The following is a 16106-nucleotide window of genomic DNA, read 5'->3' on the forward strand; positions in this document are numbered from 1 at the left end:
AATCTGAAAAATAGAAGCCTAGGAGAATAGGCAGTACTTGTGGGAATTACCTTCAAAATAAAAGCCTGCCAAGAAAATAACACAATTGTACTTCCTGTTACAATAAGCAAAGTCAAATCCTCTCACTAAAAACTGACAATTTCAAAACTTAAATTAAATGTTAAGTTCTCCCGTAGAGATTTTTTTTTTTTTTAAAAAGCCTAAGAGAATAGGCAGTAGTACATTTGGGGATGACCTTCAAAATCAGCCAAGTCAGCCAGGTGAAACAATAGGAATTGCTGTCATAACCTTCAAAATAAAACCCAACTAGAAGAGATTAGACTTCTAGTGATGACCTTCAAAATAAAGGCCTGTTAATCAAACTTAGCAAAAGCAATTCCTGTTCCTATAAAATTCAAACTTGTAATAAATACACCAGTAAAATAAAAAAGCTAAAATTTGACAGATTTGAAAACACCAATCCTGAACTACGCTCATTCAAGAAACCCCCCCCGAAAAAAGTCACTCAAAAACAGTTTCGCACCTAAAATGTTAACGTTTATTGTTTATTATCCCATTGTACATTTTGCCAAAATTTGCCAGTTTAATTCATAATTTTCTTCCAGCATAAACATAAAAAAAAAACATTTGAATAAGAAATAAAAGAGTACAAGAAAAGAAAACATTACAGCAATTAATAAAATGTCGTTTACACAGTGTGGTAAATTTTTGGCAAAAATCTTAGTTTTTTTTAAATTATGTGCTTCAAAGTTACAGGTTTTTAAAGTTTTACAGTAATAATTTACGCTTTACAGTGTTTTTTTTCCAAAACAAAACAAGGCAGGAATGGGAAGTTTTCAACCACCGGCCGTTTTTTGCTGGGAAAAAGGCCCAAAATTTATCGGGAAATTTAGGAATTTTCCCTGTTTACTAGCTGCTTTGACTATTTTACTAGCCCACAACCGTTTTTGTTTTTTTTAACCAGAATTTGGCGTTAACCAGGGTTGGTGGTAAATTTCCCATTCTGGAAAGAAGAAAAAATTCTGTGAGGAGATTTGTTTCGAAAATTACAATATATATACACATCCGTCTTGTATTTCTATAATGTATTTTTTGTTATTGTGTGTTATATGTGTCAGAATTGTAAATTGCAACAAAAACACGAAATATTATTTTGCTTTCATGCTAGCTCCCCAAATCTTTTTGTATGGAGCAAAAAACATACAGAAGTCTCGCAAGCTGTGCACCATTTGCTAATTGCTAATTAGCAAGTGTATAAATGTCGGAAAATGCAAATTGTGACATTTTTCAAATCAGTGGGATCTACACTTCAATTTGGCATACATATTATCCACCAAGTAACATTTATTTCAATATAACTTGAAGTTTTTGAATTATTCCTGTTCATATTCATCCTCCAAGATACAGTCATGAATAGTTTTGAACAAGTCTTTGAACCAAATCAAAAAGTTGTGATTTTATTACAATAAAGTGATGTGTTGTGAATGTTGTTTATTTTTGGAACAAAACTCCCGTTAAAAACAAGAAAAATGCGTGTAAGAATTGACGCTACACCTACCAAAAAACATAGTTATCTTCATCGTTAGCATCATCATCATCATCACCATGGTAACGTTCATCGTTAGAGGAGGGGGGCATGCAGGAAAACGGTAAGTAGGGGGTGGAGCTAAGCAGTTATACATTACTTTAGAGGTATAAAAAAATGTGTTTTCAGATTTTTTTTTTTTTACGTATTCTTGTCAGAAAACAAATAAAGGAAATTGGGAAGCCTGACGGACAGGTGAAGACGGGGCCAATAAGGGGAGAGAAAGGGGGCGGGGTTCGGGGCTTGCATTTTTAAATACATAAAGTTGCTGTACAGTTTTTTTAGTCCATTTCAGTTTTCCTCCCTTGCAATTTTTCTTCATTGCTTTCTGATGCTGTTCCTGCCAAATCCGTACTATTTACAACTTCTTCCACTTCCTGTGCCATTTTGGCGGGAAAACAAGTCTGGTGACATCGTTTACATAATGTTTGCGCATTTCCTCTCCGAACCGTTTTCCTCGTAGTGCTGTGATTTTTTCTTTTCGTTTTTGGAAAAGTGTGTTTCAGGAAAAGGGGCGGAGCTTGAGTAGTTTTGTTTTCAACAGTACAGTGACATCATCGTTTCCGCCTTCTTTCCAATGTGTCTGATGTTTTTTCCCCCATTTCCTAATGCTAATTTCCTCTCCGAAATGGTTTATCTTGTTTTTGGAAAAGAGGCAGAGCTTCAGCTTTCCATTTCACGTTAAAGGGGGTGGAGCCTGAGCCTTTTGTGAAAGACAATTTGTCTATTTTCCTCTTGAAAATTATTTTTCTTTTTTCGTTTTGAACGAGTTTTGTGTTTGGGAAAAGCTCAACTTTTTTCGTTGTTTGCGAAAAGGGGGCGGAGCTTTAACTGTTCATTCCCGACTTTTTGTTCATTTTCCCATGCAAATTTCCTCTCCGAAATGATTTCTCATAGTTCAGCTGGAGGTTTTTTGTGTTTTCGAAGAGGGGGCGGAGCTTCACCTTGATTTGTTTTCATTTTACATAAAAGGGGACGGAACATGAGCTGTTCATTTCCGACTTTATTTCCATTTTCCCAATGCTAATTTCCTCTTGAAAAGTTCGTTGGACATTTGTTTGTTTTGGAAAAGGGGGAGGAGCTTCAGCGAGACTTTTTGCCATATAGCGTAGAGGGGGCGGAGCTTGAGCCTTTTGTTTCCGATGCAAATTTCCTCTTTTTGTTTTGAAAACGTTTTTTGTGTTTGGGAAAAGCATTCTTTTGTTTTTGGAAAAGGGGGCAAAGCTTCAGCTTGAGTTTTGTCTTTTTGGAAAAAAGAGGCGGAGCTTGAGTCATTTTTAGAACTTTTCCACTTCCTGTGTGGCTGCGATTTTGGCAGGAAAGTAACTCCAGTGACATAATTTCCAATTTTTTCCATTTTTCCTCCCAATTTCCTCTTCGAAACAATTTTGCTCATTTGTGGAAAGTGTCGGATCTGTTTTGCTTTCACACCGACGTGACGATGTACGAGCCGTTCCCTCCTCCTCCTCCGCTGTTGCCTCCATCGCTGCCTTTCGGTTCACGTTTTTTTGCGTTTACCGGTGTCGGAATTAAAGATGGCCGCGTCGTCGATGTCATCGGCGCCATCGATGTCACAACTTCGCCGCTCTTCCTCGGACTGGGTGTGTAATTAAACGGACTCACTCTCGCCGCTAACGCTCCGCTGCGTTGTTGACGTTGTTGCCTCGAGGACGGCGTCGATGCCGATGATGTCACCGCCGCTTCCACCGCTTCCGATTGGTCCTCAAGACTTTCAAAGCTCCGCCTCAAATTCTCTGATTTTTCCGATTTCTCCTCCAGGCTTTCACAGCTTTTTCGTAAATTCAAGTTGCGGCTTTTTTCAGAGGAATTTGCAGAAGAAGTAGACGAAGAAAGGGGGGGGGGTAATTTTGGCGGGATCGCGTCGATAACGGGCGGGGCGTTTCCCGTCGGTGAGCGAATCAGAGAGGAGCAACTCGCTGAACAGGAAGTGCGCGGATTATTGACGGGACAGTCTTCGATCCGCACCCAGATGTCGTCCGATTTTCCTATCGATTTCTTTGCTTTCCCATCATCCTTTGCTTTTCGCCACGTCCCTTTTCCTGTTCCTGCTGATGACGACTTCCTGTCCGCCTCTTCCTCGCTCCGCCCCTTTTCGCTCGACTCAGACGAAGCCGAAAGCACGGACGATTGGCTGCCGGCGCGCTTCCACGTTCCGACGCGCGGCAACGAAGAAGAGTGCTTACTTCCTGTTCCACCGCTTCCACTTCCTGTGGTGTGATTTTCCCGCTTCCATGTTCCAGTGCGGTTAAACCTCGTCGATGATGTCACGTCCTGCGGGCGCGACGGGCTCTCAGAGTGCGAGCGTCCGCTGACATCATTCCTCCGCGATGACATCATTGATGATGTCGGTGGCGACAGCGAATCAAACGACGCCGATTCTTCTAATTTACGTTTGAGCGTCGGACTCGGCGTTTCTTTGATGAACGTCGACTGCCGCACCAAACCTGAAACCTGCCGCTCCGGTTCGGCCTTGCTCCCCTTCGATGATGTCATCGCTCCCGGTGAATCGGCCTGCTTCTTTGTCAGATTCCTTGAAGCTGATTCGCTCCTGGGAATCGCGCTGCTGCTGCGTGGAATTTGCTGCTTTGTCGAAATCGTAGACGAATTTCGTCCAATCCTAGAAGAGGAAGAAGCGGAAGCTCCGCCCCCTCCATTTCCGCCACTGTTGCTAGGCGATGACGTCCGGGGCAGCTGGGAAATTTTTCCCCCTCCTCCTCGTCCAATCAGACTCGTTGGCGTTTTTTCTCGCGACGGTGTCGAATCGCGCGATGACGCTTTGCTACTTCCACTTCGGGGGGCCGGGCTTGCTGGTTTGCCCCGCCCCCTTGCCGCAAGCTCCGCCCCCTTCGCTTTCCCGCTAATCAAACTCCTGTATGACTTTTTTCCACCTTTCACTGCTTTCTCTTCTTCCTCCTCCTCTTCTTTCTTCTTCTTTGCCTCCAAAGTGCTGTGCTCACCAGGTTTGAGGATGCGCGGCCGTGTCTTCGCCACTTCCTGTTCCTCCACTTCCACTTCCTGTCCATCTTTCGCTGACACCAACGATGAAGAAAGATGGAACGGCGAGGCGGAAAGTTCCGACTTTAGCGACAGAACCGAGTCGGAGTCGGACGAAGCTGAGGCGCGGCGGGAGAGCCCGGTTTCCTCGGAGGTGCCGGTTGCCGCGGCGATAGCGTTGAGGCTGCTGACGACTGAGTTGGCGCCTTCCTGGATGGCCTTCCAATCAAATGCCTCGGAATCTGGGGAGGCGGGGCTTCGGCTTCCTTCGCCGTTTTCGTCGTCGTTTTCGTCAATTTCTGCTTCGTTTTCCGCTAAAATCTGTCCGTTTTTGCCGTTTTCTTCGTCTCTTTCTGCCGAAGGAGGCAGGACAGGAAGTGAGGTCGCAGCAGAAGAAGGGGGCGGGGCTTTGGTGTGCTGCTTCTTCTTCTTGGGCATCGCCGAACTGATGCACTCCTGCAGCAAATCGTCTTCTGAATCGATGCTGAGTGAACTCAATGAAGAATTTCGCGAAAAGCAAACGGGTGTATCTTCCACGTGGAACGCTTTGGGGGCGTAACCCATTGCAGTGGCAACCGGGGGGCGTGGCTTAGCAGATTCGGGTTCCTGAGGAGGAAGTGGAGGAGTAGAAACAGGAAGTTGAGGCAGAGATTTTGGTGGGAATTCCTTGTTGTTGTTTTCCTGGTCGATGTCACTCAACGAAGAGAGGGAGGAGTTTCGTGAAAAGCAGACAGGTGTGTCTTCCACGGCGGCGAAGTTTCGGTGCTCATCGGTCGCCGTGGCAACAGGCTCCGCCTTTGTGCGCGGGAAAACGGCGGCAGCAGCAACAGTCGAGGAAACAGCTGGATTCTGAGAAGAAACGGCAGAATTTGGAGCGGAAATGGCGGCGTTTGGCGGAATTTTGCGCCGCTTTTCACTTTTCGGAAGCTCCGCCTTCTCACCGATGACATCATCCTCGTCCTCGTCGAAGTCGAGGGAGCTCAGCGAATCGTTGCGTGAGAAGCAGCAGGGCGTGCCCTCGATGGGCGTGTAGTGGCGCGGCGAATCGAACGCAAATCTGGCCGATGATGTCGCCGTCGATGTCACTGCAGCAACGCCGCTTCCCATTCGCTGCTGCGGCTTCACCGGCGATGTCGGTTTCTTCTTCTGCTGTTGTGTCGATCCCAGAGGCGACGGGAGGCGGCGCTGCTGGGGCGGGGGGGCAGGAAGGGGCGGGGCTTGCAGGGAGACTGCAATTGGCTGCGATTGATCGAGATTTGGAGCAGTTGCCCGCGGCGACCGGAACGGCTTGCGCGGGCGATTTTTCGGCATGGCGGCGCTGATGCACTCGGCCAGGATGTCATCGCCTTCGTTGGCGCCTTCCTCGTCGACAAGAAGTGGAACAGAAACAGGAAGGGGCGGGGCTTCTGCAGCTGAAACAGGAAGTAGCGAGGAATCTTCAGTTTTTTCAGCACTTTCACCTTCCGGAAGTCCATCCCGTCTTCGTTTCTGGTGATTTTGCGAGGGAAGGGACGGGGCTAGAGCTGGAGGCGGGGGAGGTGCTTCGCCATGAGCAGGGGGCGGAGCTAAGAGCGGGAGGAGCGCCTCATTGGGTGGCGAGTCGATCGTGAGGTCGCTGAGCGAAGTGGCGGTGGAAAAGTTGAGTGGAGTTCCTTCCACGCAGTAAACGCGTGGGACTTCTTCATTGGTGTTGGCGTGAGACTGTAAACTCTGTGGCTGTGGCTTCTTGGGATGCGGGGGCTGCGATTGGCCACGGCTCGGAGGGGGGAGGAGCTTGTAGACGGGAAGTTGGCTTGCTTTTCGCGTCGGAACTTGCGAAGTCGAAGCATTTGCATTTGCTGTTTGTTTTTGTTTCGGTTTCCGTGACGACTTGGGCATCGCTGAGTTGATGCACGCCTCCAGGATCGAGATGTCGTCGTCCGATTCGTCCAGCGGCAGCGAATCGGACGACAGCGGTTGTGACATCATCATGACTTCATCTTTTCCATCTGTTTCCTTTTTCTTTGCCAAATTTTCACTGATTTCGCTCCCGTTTTTCAAGTCCTTATCCGTTTCCTTCGCCTCCCTCGGTATGAACGGCTCGTCCACACTGAGCGCGCTCAGACTGGACGCTCTGGAGAACCCGTGCGGCGTGCTCTCAGTCGCGAAATGCAGCAACGCGTCAACTTCCTCCTCCTCCGCTATCTCCCGCTCCTCCTCCTCCTTCGCGGCTCTTCGATCCTTCGCGGCTCCTTTCGTTTCCTTCGTTTCCTTCGCCGTCGATGACCTCGCCGACGTGGGGGGTGGAGTCTTGGCGCGGCTGGGCGGGGCCGTGGCACCGGGGCTGTCCGGTAGGTCGCTGGGGCTCACCACGCCGCTCGGCACGCCGCTGCAAGGCTCGCTGGGAACAGAGCTGGCGAAGGACGGGCTGCCGAAGCTGTCGAGCGAGCTGAGCGACGTGCAGCGGCTGAACATCAGCGGCGTCTCCTGCTGCGCCGGCTCGTCCCCCGGAGGGCTCTTGGGTGTGCGGGCGCCTGATGATGATGTCATCGTGTAATCGGATGCCTTGGGATGATGTGTGTGATTTCGCTTCGATTTGGGAGGCAAAATCGAAGGAATCGGCGAAGGAATCGCCGCTGGAATCAAAGGTTCCTTTTCCCGCCGTTTTTGCGGTGATGGTTGCTTAGCGACTGCAGGTTGGTAGCCATCGCCCCCGACCGCGCCCGTACCCCTCCTGATGACATCGTCCTCGTCATCTTCTTCTTCTTCAGAGGACAGCGAGGAGAGCGAGCTGCCTCGCGAAAAGCAGATGGGAGTGTCTTCGACACAGTAGGTTTGCAGCGTTTCCTGGTTGATTTTCGGCGTCGCTACGGCTGTTCTGGAAGTAGAAGAAGAAGGCGGGCGGAGCTGAGGGCGGGCCGCAGCGCTCTTATTGGCTGCGGAGGTCGCAGAGGATGCAGAAGTGGAAGTAGAAGAAGAAGTAGTGGTGTTTTCCTTGCCGGAAGGCTTGAAAACAGATTTCTTCGAAGAGGAAGACGCAGAAGAAGAAGAAACGCCGTCATACTTCAGGCTGTAGTCGATTGGCTGATCGTCAGGCCCCTCCCCCTCGGAGTAGCGGTCACTGTAATTGGTCGGCTTGTCATCGGGGAAGCCGGCACCCGATTGGATGCCGAATCTCTGCACTTGTTTCTTCCGTTCGCTACCTTTTGCGCCGTAAAACCGCCGCTTTTCTTCTTCTTCTTCTTCTGCACCGCCGCGACTTGGACTCTGTCTCCCAGAATTCAGCTGTTCGTCTGAATATTTCAGACTGTAATTAATGGGCGTGTCCAAATCCGCATCATCGTTATCGTCCATGTGATTGGCACTTCGGATTTTGTGCGCCAAATCCGCCGGGTACTTCCTATAGACGCAGCATTTATTGGTGGAAACTGCAGAAGAAGACGGGTCCGGCTCATCTGACGAATAGTAGCGCTCATCTGGAGCGGCGGGGGAAGACACCAACGAAGAAGACGGCTTGGTTTGGCCGCGTTTGCCGTAGCCGTCGGCGCTGGTGACGCTGTTCAGGCTGTCGCTGGAGGCACGGTACTCCAGTTTGGCGGGAAAATTGGGCGGGAAAGCACGGGCGTAGATGATGTCATCAGCCCCGCCCCCTCCTCCACTCGCTCCTCCGGCAATCCGCTGCTTCCTCTTTGCCGCTTCGCCATCGTTTCGTGACAAAACCGGCGTGTTCGTGAACGGCGAGCGCAAATTTCCTGTTTTCCCCCCATTTCTGCCGCCACTTCCTGTTGTTTTCCCGCCGTTTCCTGCCCCGCCCCTTTTCCCGGGACTCAGATTGTCGATATTATCGAACGTTTCCGATAGCTGCTGCGCGTCCAGCTCTTCGATCAATGCTTTCTGTTTACGTAACGCTAAATTCCCGCTTCCCGCTCCGTTATTTCCACTTCCCGTTCCTCCGTTTCCATGGCAACCAGCCGGCCGGCGCGCCATGAGGTTGCGCAACGCCGCCGCGCTGCCCATGGCGATCATCTTGTGGCGGGAGTGGATGAGGTTGCGGAGCATGGCGACGGCGCCCAGCTCCCATAACGCCTCCTGGTCCTGGGCGTCCCGGGCCGACAGGTTCCACAGCGTTCCGCAGGCGTTCGACACGATGGTCAGACTGTGAGACTTCAGGTGCTGCAGCAGCGTGGGGAGGCAGCCGTGATCCCGCAGGATTTGTCTAAGAGAAGAAGAGAGGGAAGAGGGAGAGAACAGTTAGGACTTTTATTTTGAAATTTCAACAATTTTTCAACAAAAACAACACCTAAACAACTAAAATGAATTCAAAATAATACAGTAAGTGATACACATAAAGAATATAAATATATATATATACAACACCTAAATACATATACTGTACGTAGGTTATATACATACACACACATGATTTTAGCGGCTCGATTATGGAAGGAAAACTTTTTGAGAATGTTGTCGACTTTTTGTCCGACGGGTGTGAGCAGAAGTTTTGGATCTAACTGTTTTTTATTGTGATTACTGAAGGTCATTTTTGGAGCGTTTCCTCCAGTGTCCAGTGGCCTGAGGGGCAGAGGGGCAGAGGGGCAGAGGGGCAGTGGGCCTGAGGGGCAGAGGGGCAGAGGGGCAGAGGGGCAGAGGGGCAGTGGGCCTGAGGGGCAGAGGGGCAGAGGGGCAGAGGGGCAGAGGGGCAGTGGGCCTGAGGGGCAGAGGGGCAGAGGGGCAGAGGGGCAGTGGGCCTGAGGGGCAGAGGGGCAGAGGGGCAGTGGGCCTGAGGGGCAGAGGGGCAGAGGGGCAGAGGGGCAGTGGGCCTGAGGGGCAGAGGGGCAGAGGGGCAGAGGGGCAGAGGGGCAGAGGGCCTGAGGGGCAGAGGGGCAGTGGGCCTGAGGGGCAGAGGGGCAGAGGGGCAGAGGGGCAGAGGGGCAGTGGGCCTGAGGGGCTGAGGGGCTGAGGGGCAGAGGGGCAGAGGGGCAGAGGGGCAGTGGGCCTGAGGGGCAGAGGGGCAGTGGGCCTGAGGGGCAGAGGGGCAGAGGGGCAGAGGGGCAGAGGGGCAGAGGGGCTGAGGGGCAGAGGGGCAGTGGGCCTGAGGGGCAGAGGGGCAGAGGGGCAGAGGGGCAGTGGGCCTGAGGGGCAGAGGGGCAGAGGGGCAGAGGGGCAGAGGGAGGTGAGCATGTGATGTCTTCATGCCTCTGAGTTACAGAACTGGAGCTAAACTTCTGAGGGGATTCAATATAATTTGATGAGTGTTTACTTGCACTTTATGCAATTAAGGTTATTTATGATAAAGCTACTTTTACTATTAGTAATTCATGATATAAGGTCACCTTCAATAGTATACATCTTGTTTTTATAAAGGTTATTAATGTAATTACAGTTCTTTGATACTTGAAATTGAGAGTAGAGATTCATATACTGTGGTACAACTAAACTAACTGAGAATTTAATTTTGAATTACGGGTTGTATTGCAATATTATACTCATTTTATTGTTACTGTAGCCTGTAGTAATTGATTACTGAATAGTAATTGATAGAAATATGTGACCTTTTCTATAGGTCAGGTTTTTGTACATGGAGAGTTTTAGAGACTCATCTCAGAGTAGGGGTGTAGCCCCGGGGCAACATTCCCAAACAGGCCTTCCTTCCATCATGGCCACCTAATCATCCCTCGTTACCTAATTGGCTCTTTCAGTCCTCTACTCTCCACTGAGACAGCTGATGTGTGGTGAGCGTTCTGCTGCAAACTGGCTGCCGTGCATCACCCACCTCGGGGGTGGATGAGTTGAGTCCCCCCCCCCCCCCCCCGATATGTGAAGCGCTTTGAGTACCTAGAAAAGCGCTATATAAATGTAATCAATTATTATTATTCCCCACCTTTTTCCCTTTTTTCACACCTTCTCCCCATTTTTTTCCTGCTTATTTTCCCACATTCTTCTGTTTGTGTTTTTCTCTGTTTGTCTCTACCTGTGTGCTTCGTTGGTGGCTATGAGACTCGACACATTTCGTAGAATCCCTCCTCCGCTCTCGATGATGGCGAGCGTGTTGCTGTGGCTGCGGTGCGTCAGCGTTCCCACCAGGAAAGCCAGAGCTCCGTCTACAGCGCAGATATCTGCTTTGTTCTCAGTGCAGTGAGCCGACAGGTTCCACAGAGCGCTCAGCACCGACTTCAACGTGGATTCCTGGAGACCGAGAAAAAGAAAAGACAAAAATTTTAAAATGCGAAAAAGATGGAGGATGTGTTAAACGAGGGTCAAAGTTGTGAAAAGTGTGAAGAAAGAGCCTGATTTTTTTTTGTATATTTCTGAATTATTTTTTTAATATATTTTCCATGGGAGACCAAAGAAAATTAAGGTGAAAAGTTGTGAAAACAAAAGAAAAGAAAATAATAAAAAAAAACTAAAGAAAGAAGAAACTTAGTATTTTTGAGGGCCTACGTTTAAAAAAAAATGAACTTAACAGAAAAAGACAAATTGGGTTTGAAAACATAAAATAATAATTTCTTAAACAGGAAAATACAAATTGGGTTTGAAATGAAAATAAATAAAAGCGCAATAACAAATACTAAATATATTACTATACTATAAATAATAAAAATGTACCTTCTGGACCTCCAGAGCACAGCCCATCAGCGCCCCCACACTGCCCACCTCCCTCAGTGTTTTCTTGCTGTTGACGTCGGCGCGCCACGACAGGTTCCGCAAAACGCTGGCGATCACCTGCGGAACATTTACCAAAAAAATGTATATACATTTGTTTTAATGTAAATCTCTCTAAGAACTTAATGAGTTGAGCGCTAGTTCAGATTTACCTGCACTGGTTTTTCAAAACTTACAAAAAAGCAAAATCAACATCAATTTTTTTTTATACAAAAGTCAAAATACAAGTCAATTTTACATTTTAACACTAATCCAGATGTTTATAAACTCAATATGCTTTGTCACCATGGCAAACCCTCACTTAAGCCCCGCCCCCTCCCCCTTATTTACCTGCTGTAGATCTTCACTTTCTGACTTCAGCTGAGCCACCATGGCTCGCATGCAGCCTTTCATGGAGCACAGCGTGGCCTGATGGGAAAAAAATAATAAAATGATGCATAAAAAGAGAAAATACATAAGTTTAATTTTTTCCTGGAATTTTGTTTTTTGTGGAATTTGTAATTTTAACCATTTTTCCAGTCTATTTTGTTTACCCCTTTTTTTCTTGAGTTTTGCATAGACATTTCTCCTAAAACTATATATCAATATATTATAAATCAATATATACAAATAGTACACAACCAATAAAACTTAAAACAAAAAATAATAAATTATTAAAACAGGTAAATAATCCAAACTAATAAGATAAAAAAATAAATTAAATGATTAGTAAATATACAAAATCAAAAGCAAAATAATAAAAAAAAATAAAAAAAAATAAAAACAAATTTCTCTTAAAATCCACTATCCAGTTTCCACTAAAATAAAAAATAAAAAAATAAATAAAAAAATTATATAAATAAATATATATATATATATATATATATATATATATATACACACTAACCTACAAAAACACATTTTATTGGCCCCGCCCCCTCTTCCCACTGACTCTGCCCCCTCTCACCTTATTGGCCACGTCTCCAAAGGTGAGGTTGGTGAGCGCCATGCCGGCGTAGCGCCGCAGTGTGACGCTGTAGTGATCGCTGCTGAGGCCGAACACCTCGCAGTCCACCTGCAGCAGCTCGCCCATGGCCTGCAGACCGCCTGGAGAAACAGGCAGCAAGAGAGGAGAAACAGGCGGTAAGAGCAGGAAGCAAACAAACAGATGCCTAGGGCAGTAGAAAAAGACAACATAGCAGTAAACGAGTAAAAAAAAAACCAATAACATCTAAACAAAGTTTTTCATTTGGGTTCATTTCAGAATAAGTGGAATAAATAGTCACTAAAACAGTCAGTAAGATGGTAAACTAGTAGCTAATGCTGTAAACCAGACGGTAAGGCCAGTAACAAAAAAAAAAAACATGGTTGTGAAAGAGTCAAGAAATAAATAAAAAAATAAAAAAGACCCAACATGACCAGGCGGTAAGAACAGGAAGCAAAAAAAAAAAGACGGTAAGACAAAAAAACAAGAAAACAGGAGGTTTGTCAGAAAAACAAAAAAAGAAAAAAAAAGGAAAATAATTTGTGACTTGAGTACAGTGGATTAATTTACTGTCAGTTGTTAAAACAGTCAGTAAACCAGTCGGTAGACCAGTGAACCAAGCAGTAAGAGAGGGGAGCAGGCGGTAAGCCCACAACAAGAACAAAAAACAGGGTAGGAAACCCAGAAAAACAATAAATAAAAAAAGAGGGAAAGAACTCGCATAAACAGTTAAAGCAGTCAGTAAATCTATATATTTATATCTTTTAATAGGCAGGCAAGAAAAAATAGTTGGTAAGAACCAACAGGAAGAGAAAAAACAAGCAGTAAATGAGTCAGAAAAACTACAAAAAAAATGAATGTTGAGTGGAGTAAGTGGTCAAATCAGTCAGGAAAGCAGTCAGTAAAGACAGCTAACTAGTAAGTCAAGCTGTAATCAGTCAGTAGACCAGGTGGTAAGACCAGGAACAGAAATAAACAGGCGGTAAGACCAGGAAGTAGAAAAAACAAACAGGAGGTGAAGTGAGTCAGGAACATCAAATACATGAACTGAAATGAATTTTTGGAACAAGTTGAGTGGGAATAATTGGAGTCAATAAAACCAGGCAAACCAGGTGGTAAGAGCAGGAACAGAAAAAACAGGCGGTAAGAGAAAAAACTAACAACAAAAACATTAATATACATTTTTGAAAGGAAGAATTTGAAAGGAAGAAACAGTCCTTAAATGTATATCTATATCTGTTAATAGATCAAAAACTAAAATAAAATACAATTACACAAAATAAATGCAAAATATTCTTTTCACTCTAAAAATGTGCTACATTTACAAAAAAAGATAATAGTAAAAGTAGCAAATAATAAAAATGACTGAAGAATAAATATTACAACTATAATAATCCTAAAACCTACAAAAAACATGAATACACTGATAAAACAAGCAAATTTTTTTCACACTTATAATTTATTTAAAAAAGACAATGATAATATTGATAATAAATAATATTAATAATAAAGCCATACCCAGTTCGTTCATGGCGTGGCGATGCTCCTCGTCAAAGGAAAGCTTCATCAGGACGCAGACGGCCGGACAGATCTGATGCTCCACCGGAGACGGCACTGAGGGGGAAAAATAACACAAAATTTAAGCAGAAAATTCACTGAAAATATTCAAATATATGCCGATCAAAAATATTAAGAAAATTCCTAATATTTTAGGGTTAATTTTGGTTTTGTTTTTAGTAATGTTAAGTTACTTTTGCTCTGTTGGTCATTTTTTTTTAGCTTATTACCTCAGCCAATGAGGTTATGTTTTCACCCGCATCTATTTCTTGCCGATTGGTCCCCTTTTGGCCAATCGGCATGAAAAGGTAATCAGTGGTGGGTGTGACATATGAACAAAAGGTGCATAACTTCCTTGCAGAGTTGTCAGACATGGTGGAGGTCTGTGCTCTACTGAGCACATTTACAATTTTACTAATTTTCATCTTTTTTGGCCATGTTTTAATTATTTTTGTTTTCATAAGAAAAATAAATTAAGAATTCATTATTTTTAAATATTTTTATGGAGTTTATTTTTTTTTTGCCATTTTTGGTAATTTCTTTGCCATTTTCGGAATTGTTTTGGTGATTTTTTTTTTTTTCACATTCACATTTTTGGTGAATGAGTCTTTTTCACATTTGCAAAAATTCATGGACAAATTCAGAATAATGTGGGTAAATGACTTTGTTTTTGGGAGGTTTTTGAAAAGTTTTTGCTCATTTTCTGGCGTTTATTGGCATCTTTGGACCATTTCCTTTTCTTTATCGCTCCCTCCTTTTCTCGCTGGAGTTCTCCTGGTTAAGTCTTCTCTCATTTTTTTTCAGTATATTCTCATCTTTCAGACACTTTTCTGTAATTTATTGCTAGTTCTAGCAATTTTTTTTTTTTACATTTTTTGACATTTTGTAGTAATTTTATTGTCAATTTCTGTAGTTTTTCCGACTATTATTTTCGCTCTATCTTTCCATCGTTAACTCACTGGGGTTCTGCTCCTGGTGATTGATATTTTCTATGCTCTTCAATGATTTTTAAAGGATATTTTTGACTTTTTTTTGCCATTTCAGGTATTTTGTTTCACTCCTTTTGTAATGTTTGTTGGGTCTTTTTGCCATTTTTGTGTATTTTTGGTCCTTTTCTTCATGTTTTTTTCCCTGTATTCGCTCCTTCCTCTCCTCCTTTTAGACTTAGTCATCAGGAGCCAGCCAGCTCTGCTGCCAGTATAAAGTATAAAAACTGTATAAAGTTACAAATTTTGCAAATTAATTAAAAAAAAACAGCTGTACGTGTTAAGGCTTTGCAACTTTCACCAAAATGTATACCCAAGTGAGAAGAAACGTTCATTAACTTCAACCTAGCGCAAATTATTAAATCCATCACTCTGTTTTTCTCAAAAACTGTAAAACTAATTAAACCTCCTCCCACATTTTACATTCAATCGACACCAACTTGCTACACAGCATCTTCAGACCCAGATTTTTAAATCAAAAATTGAGCCCACAGAGCATCAAAATGTTTTACTGTAAATAGTGCTGTAAATTCTTGCTAAATAAATCTCCAATGTTCATGAAAATAAATTGCAAAATTCTGCAGTCATGGTAGATGAAGTATGTACAATTTCAGAATTGTATCTCAAAAATTGTTTTGACAGTGCTTTGAATTCTGTCATGTAAGCTATTGCAGTCACTGGAAAATAGAGCATTTCTAAACATCAGTTTTTCACTCATGGAGCATTCAATCTTTGTAAAAATAATTTACAGACATCTCTATGTTGTCTAGATAGAAAACACAAATTCTCAAAATTTTATCTTTAAAATTAAATTTTTCACACCACTTTGAATTCTGCTATTATATGGATGGATCTTATCATGCACCCAGGTGGTTGCCTTAGTAATAATGTGAAGCCTCCTCACTTCAAACCACATCTCAGATAGCAAGTTCATGCTTGACATCGGTGTCAAAGGTTGTGAGTTCAAGTCCTGGGTGCTTCAGAGTAAACATGCTTTCTTTGTTGTAACTTTCTTTTTCCTCTTACACTACATCCAGCCCGCCCCATTCATGACTGCTTGCAGTCCTATTTTTTCTCATTTTTCTGGTGTTTCCTGTTGTGTTTTTTTTTTTACTATTTTGGACTCATTTATGGGTTGATTTTATTCCCGTTGTGGTTATTTGGTCATTTTTGGACCATTTCCCTGTCGTTTTTCACTCTTCATCCATCTACTCTAGTGTTACCTCCTCCTCCTGGTTGTCTTCTCATCAGTCTTTTTTTGCCAGCCATTGTTGAACAGTTTTCTGGCATTTTTTTGCTTATTTCTGTCCTGTTTCTGGGCATTTTTCTCTTGCTTTTTCTTGTCGTTCAGTCACTG

The 16106-nt window shown here is 44.5% G+C and overlaps 1 protein-coding gene across 1 annotated transcript in view; it reads right to left on the minus strand.

The window, feature by feature from the left end:
* Nucleotides 1-556: 556 nt before the first annotated feature.
* apc (APC regulator of WNT signaling pathway) overlaps nucleotides 557-16106 on the minus strand; it is a 34261-nt gene continuing 18711 nt past the window's right edge. Inside the window, 7 exon segments of the mRNA XM_071527518.1 lie at nucleotides 557-5225; nucleotides 5265-8795; nucleotides 10551-10765; nucleotides 11186-11302; nucleotides 11573-11650; nucleotides 12189-12328; nucleotides 13725-13820. Of these exon segments, the coding sequence (XP_071383619.1) occupies nucleotides 3011-5225; nucleotides 5265-8795; nucleotides 10551-10765; nucleotides 11186-11302; nucleotides 11573-11650; nucleotides 12189-12328; nucleotides 13725-13820 (6392 nt within the window). The 3' untranslated portion in view covers nucleotides 557-3010.

Source organism: Centroberyx affinis, unplaced genomic scaffold (genome assembly GCF_046629955.1).
Source record: "Centroberyx affinis isolate AG114_WGS23_722 - 3 ecotype Tasmania unplaced genomic scaffold, CSIRO-AGI_Caff_v1 ptg001543l_1, whole genome shotgun sequence".
Taxonomy (NCBI): Eukaryota; Metazoa; Chordata; class Actinopteri; order Beryciformes; family Berycidae; genus Centroberyx; species Centroberyx affinis.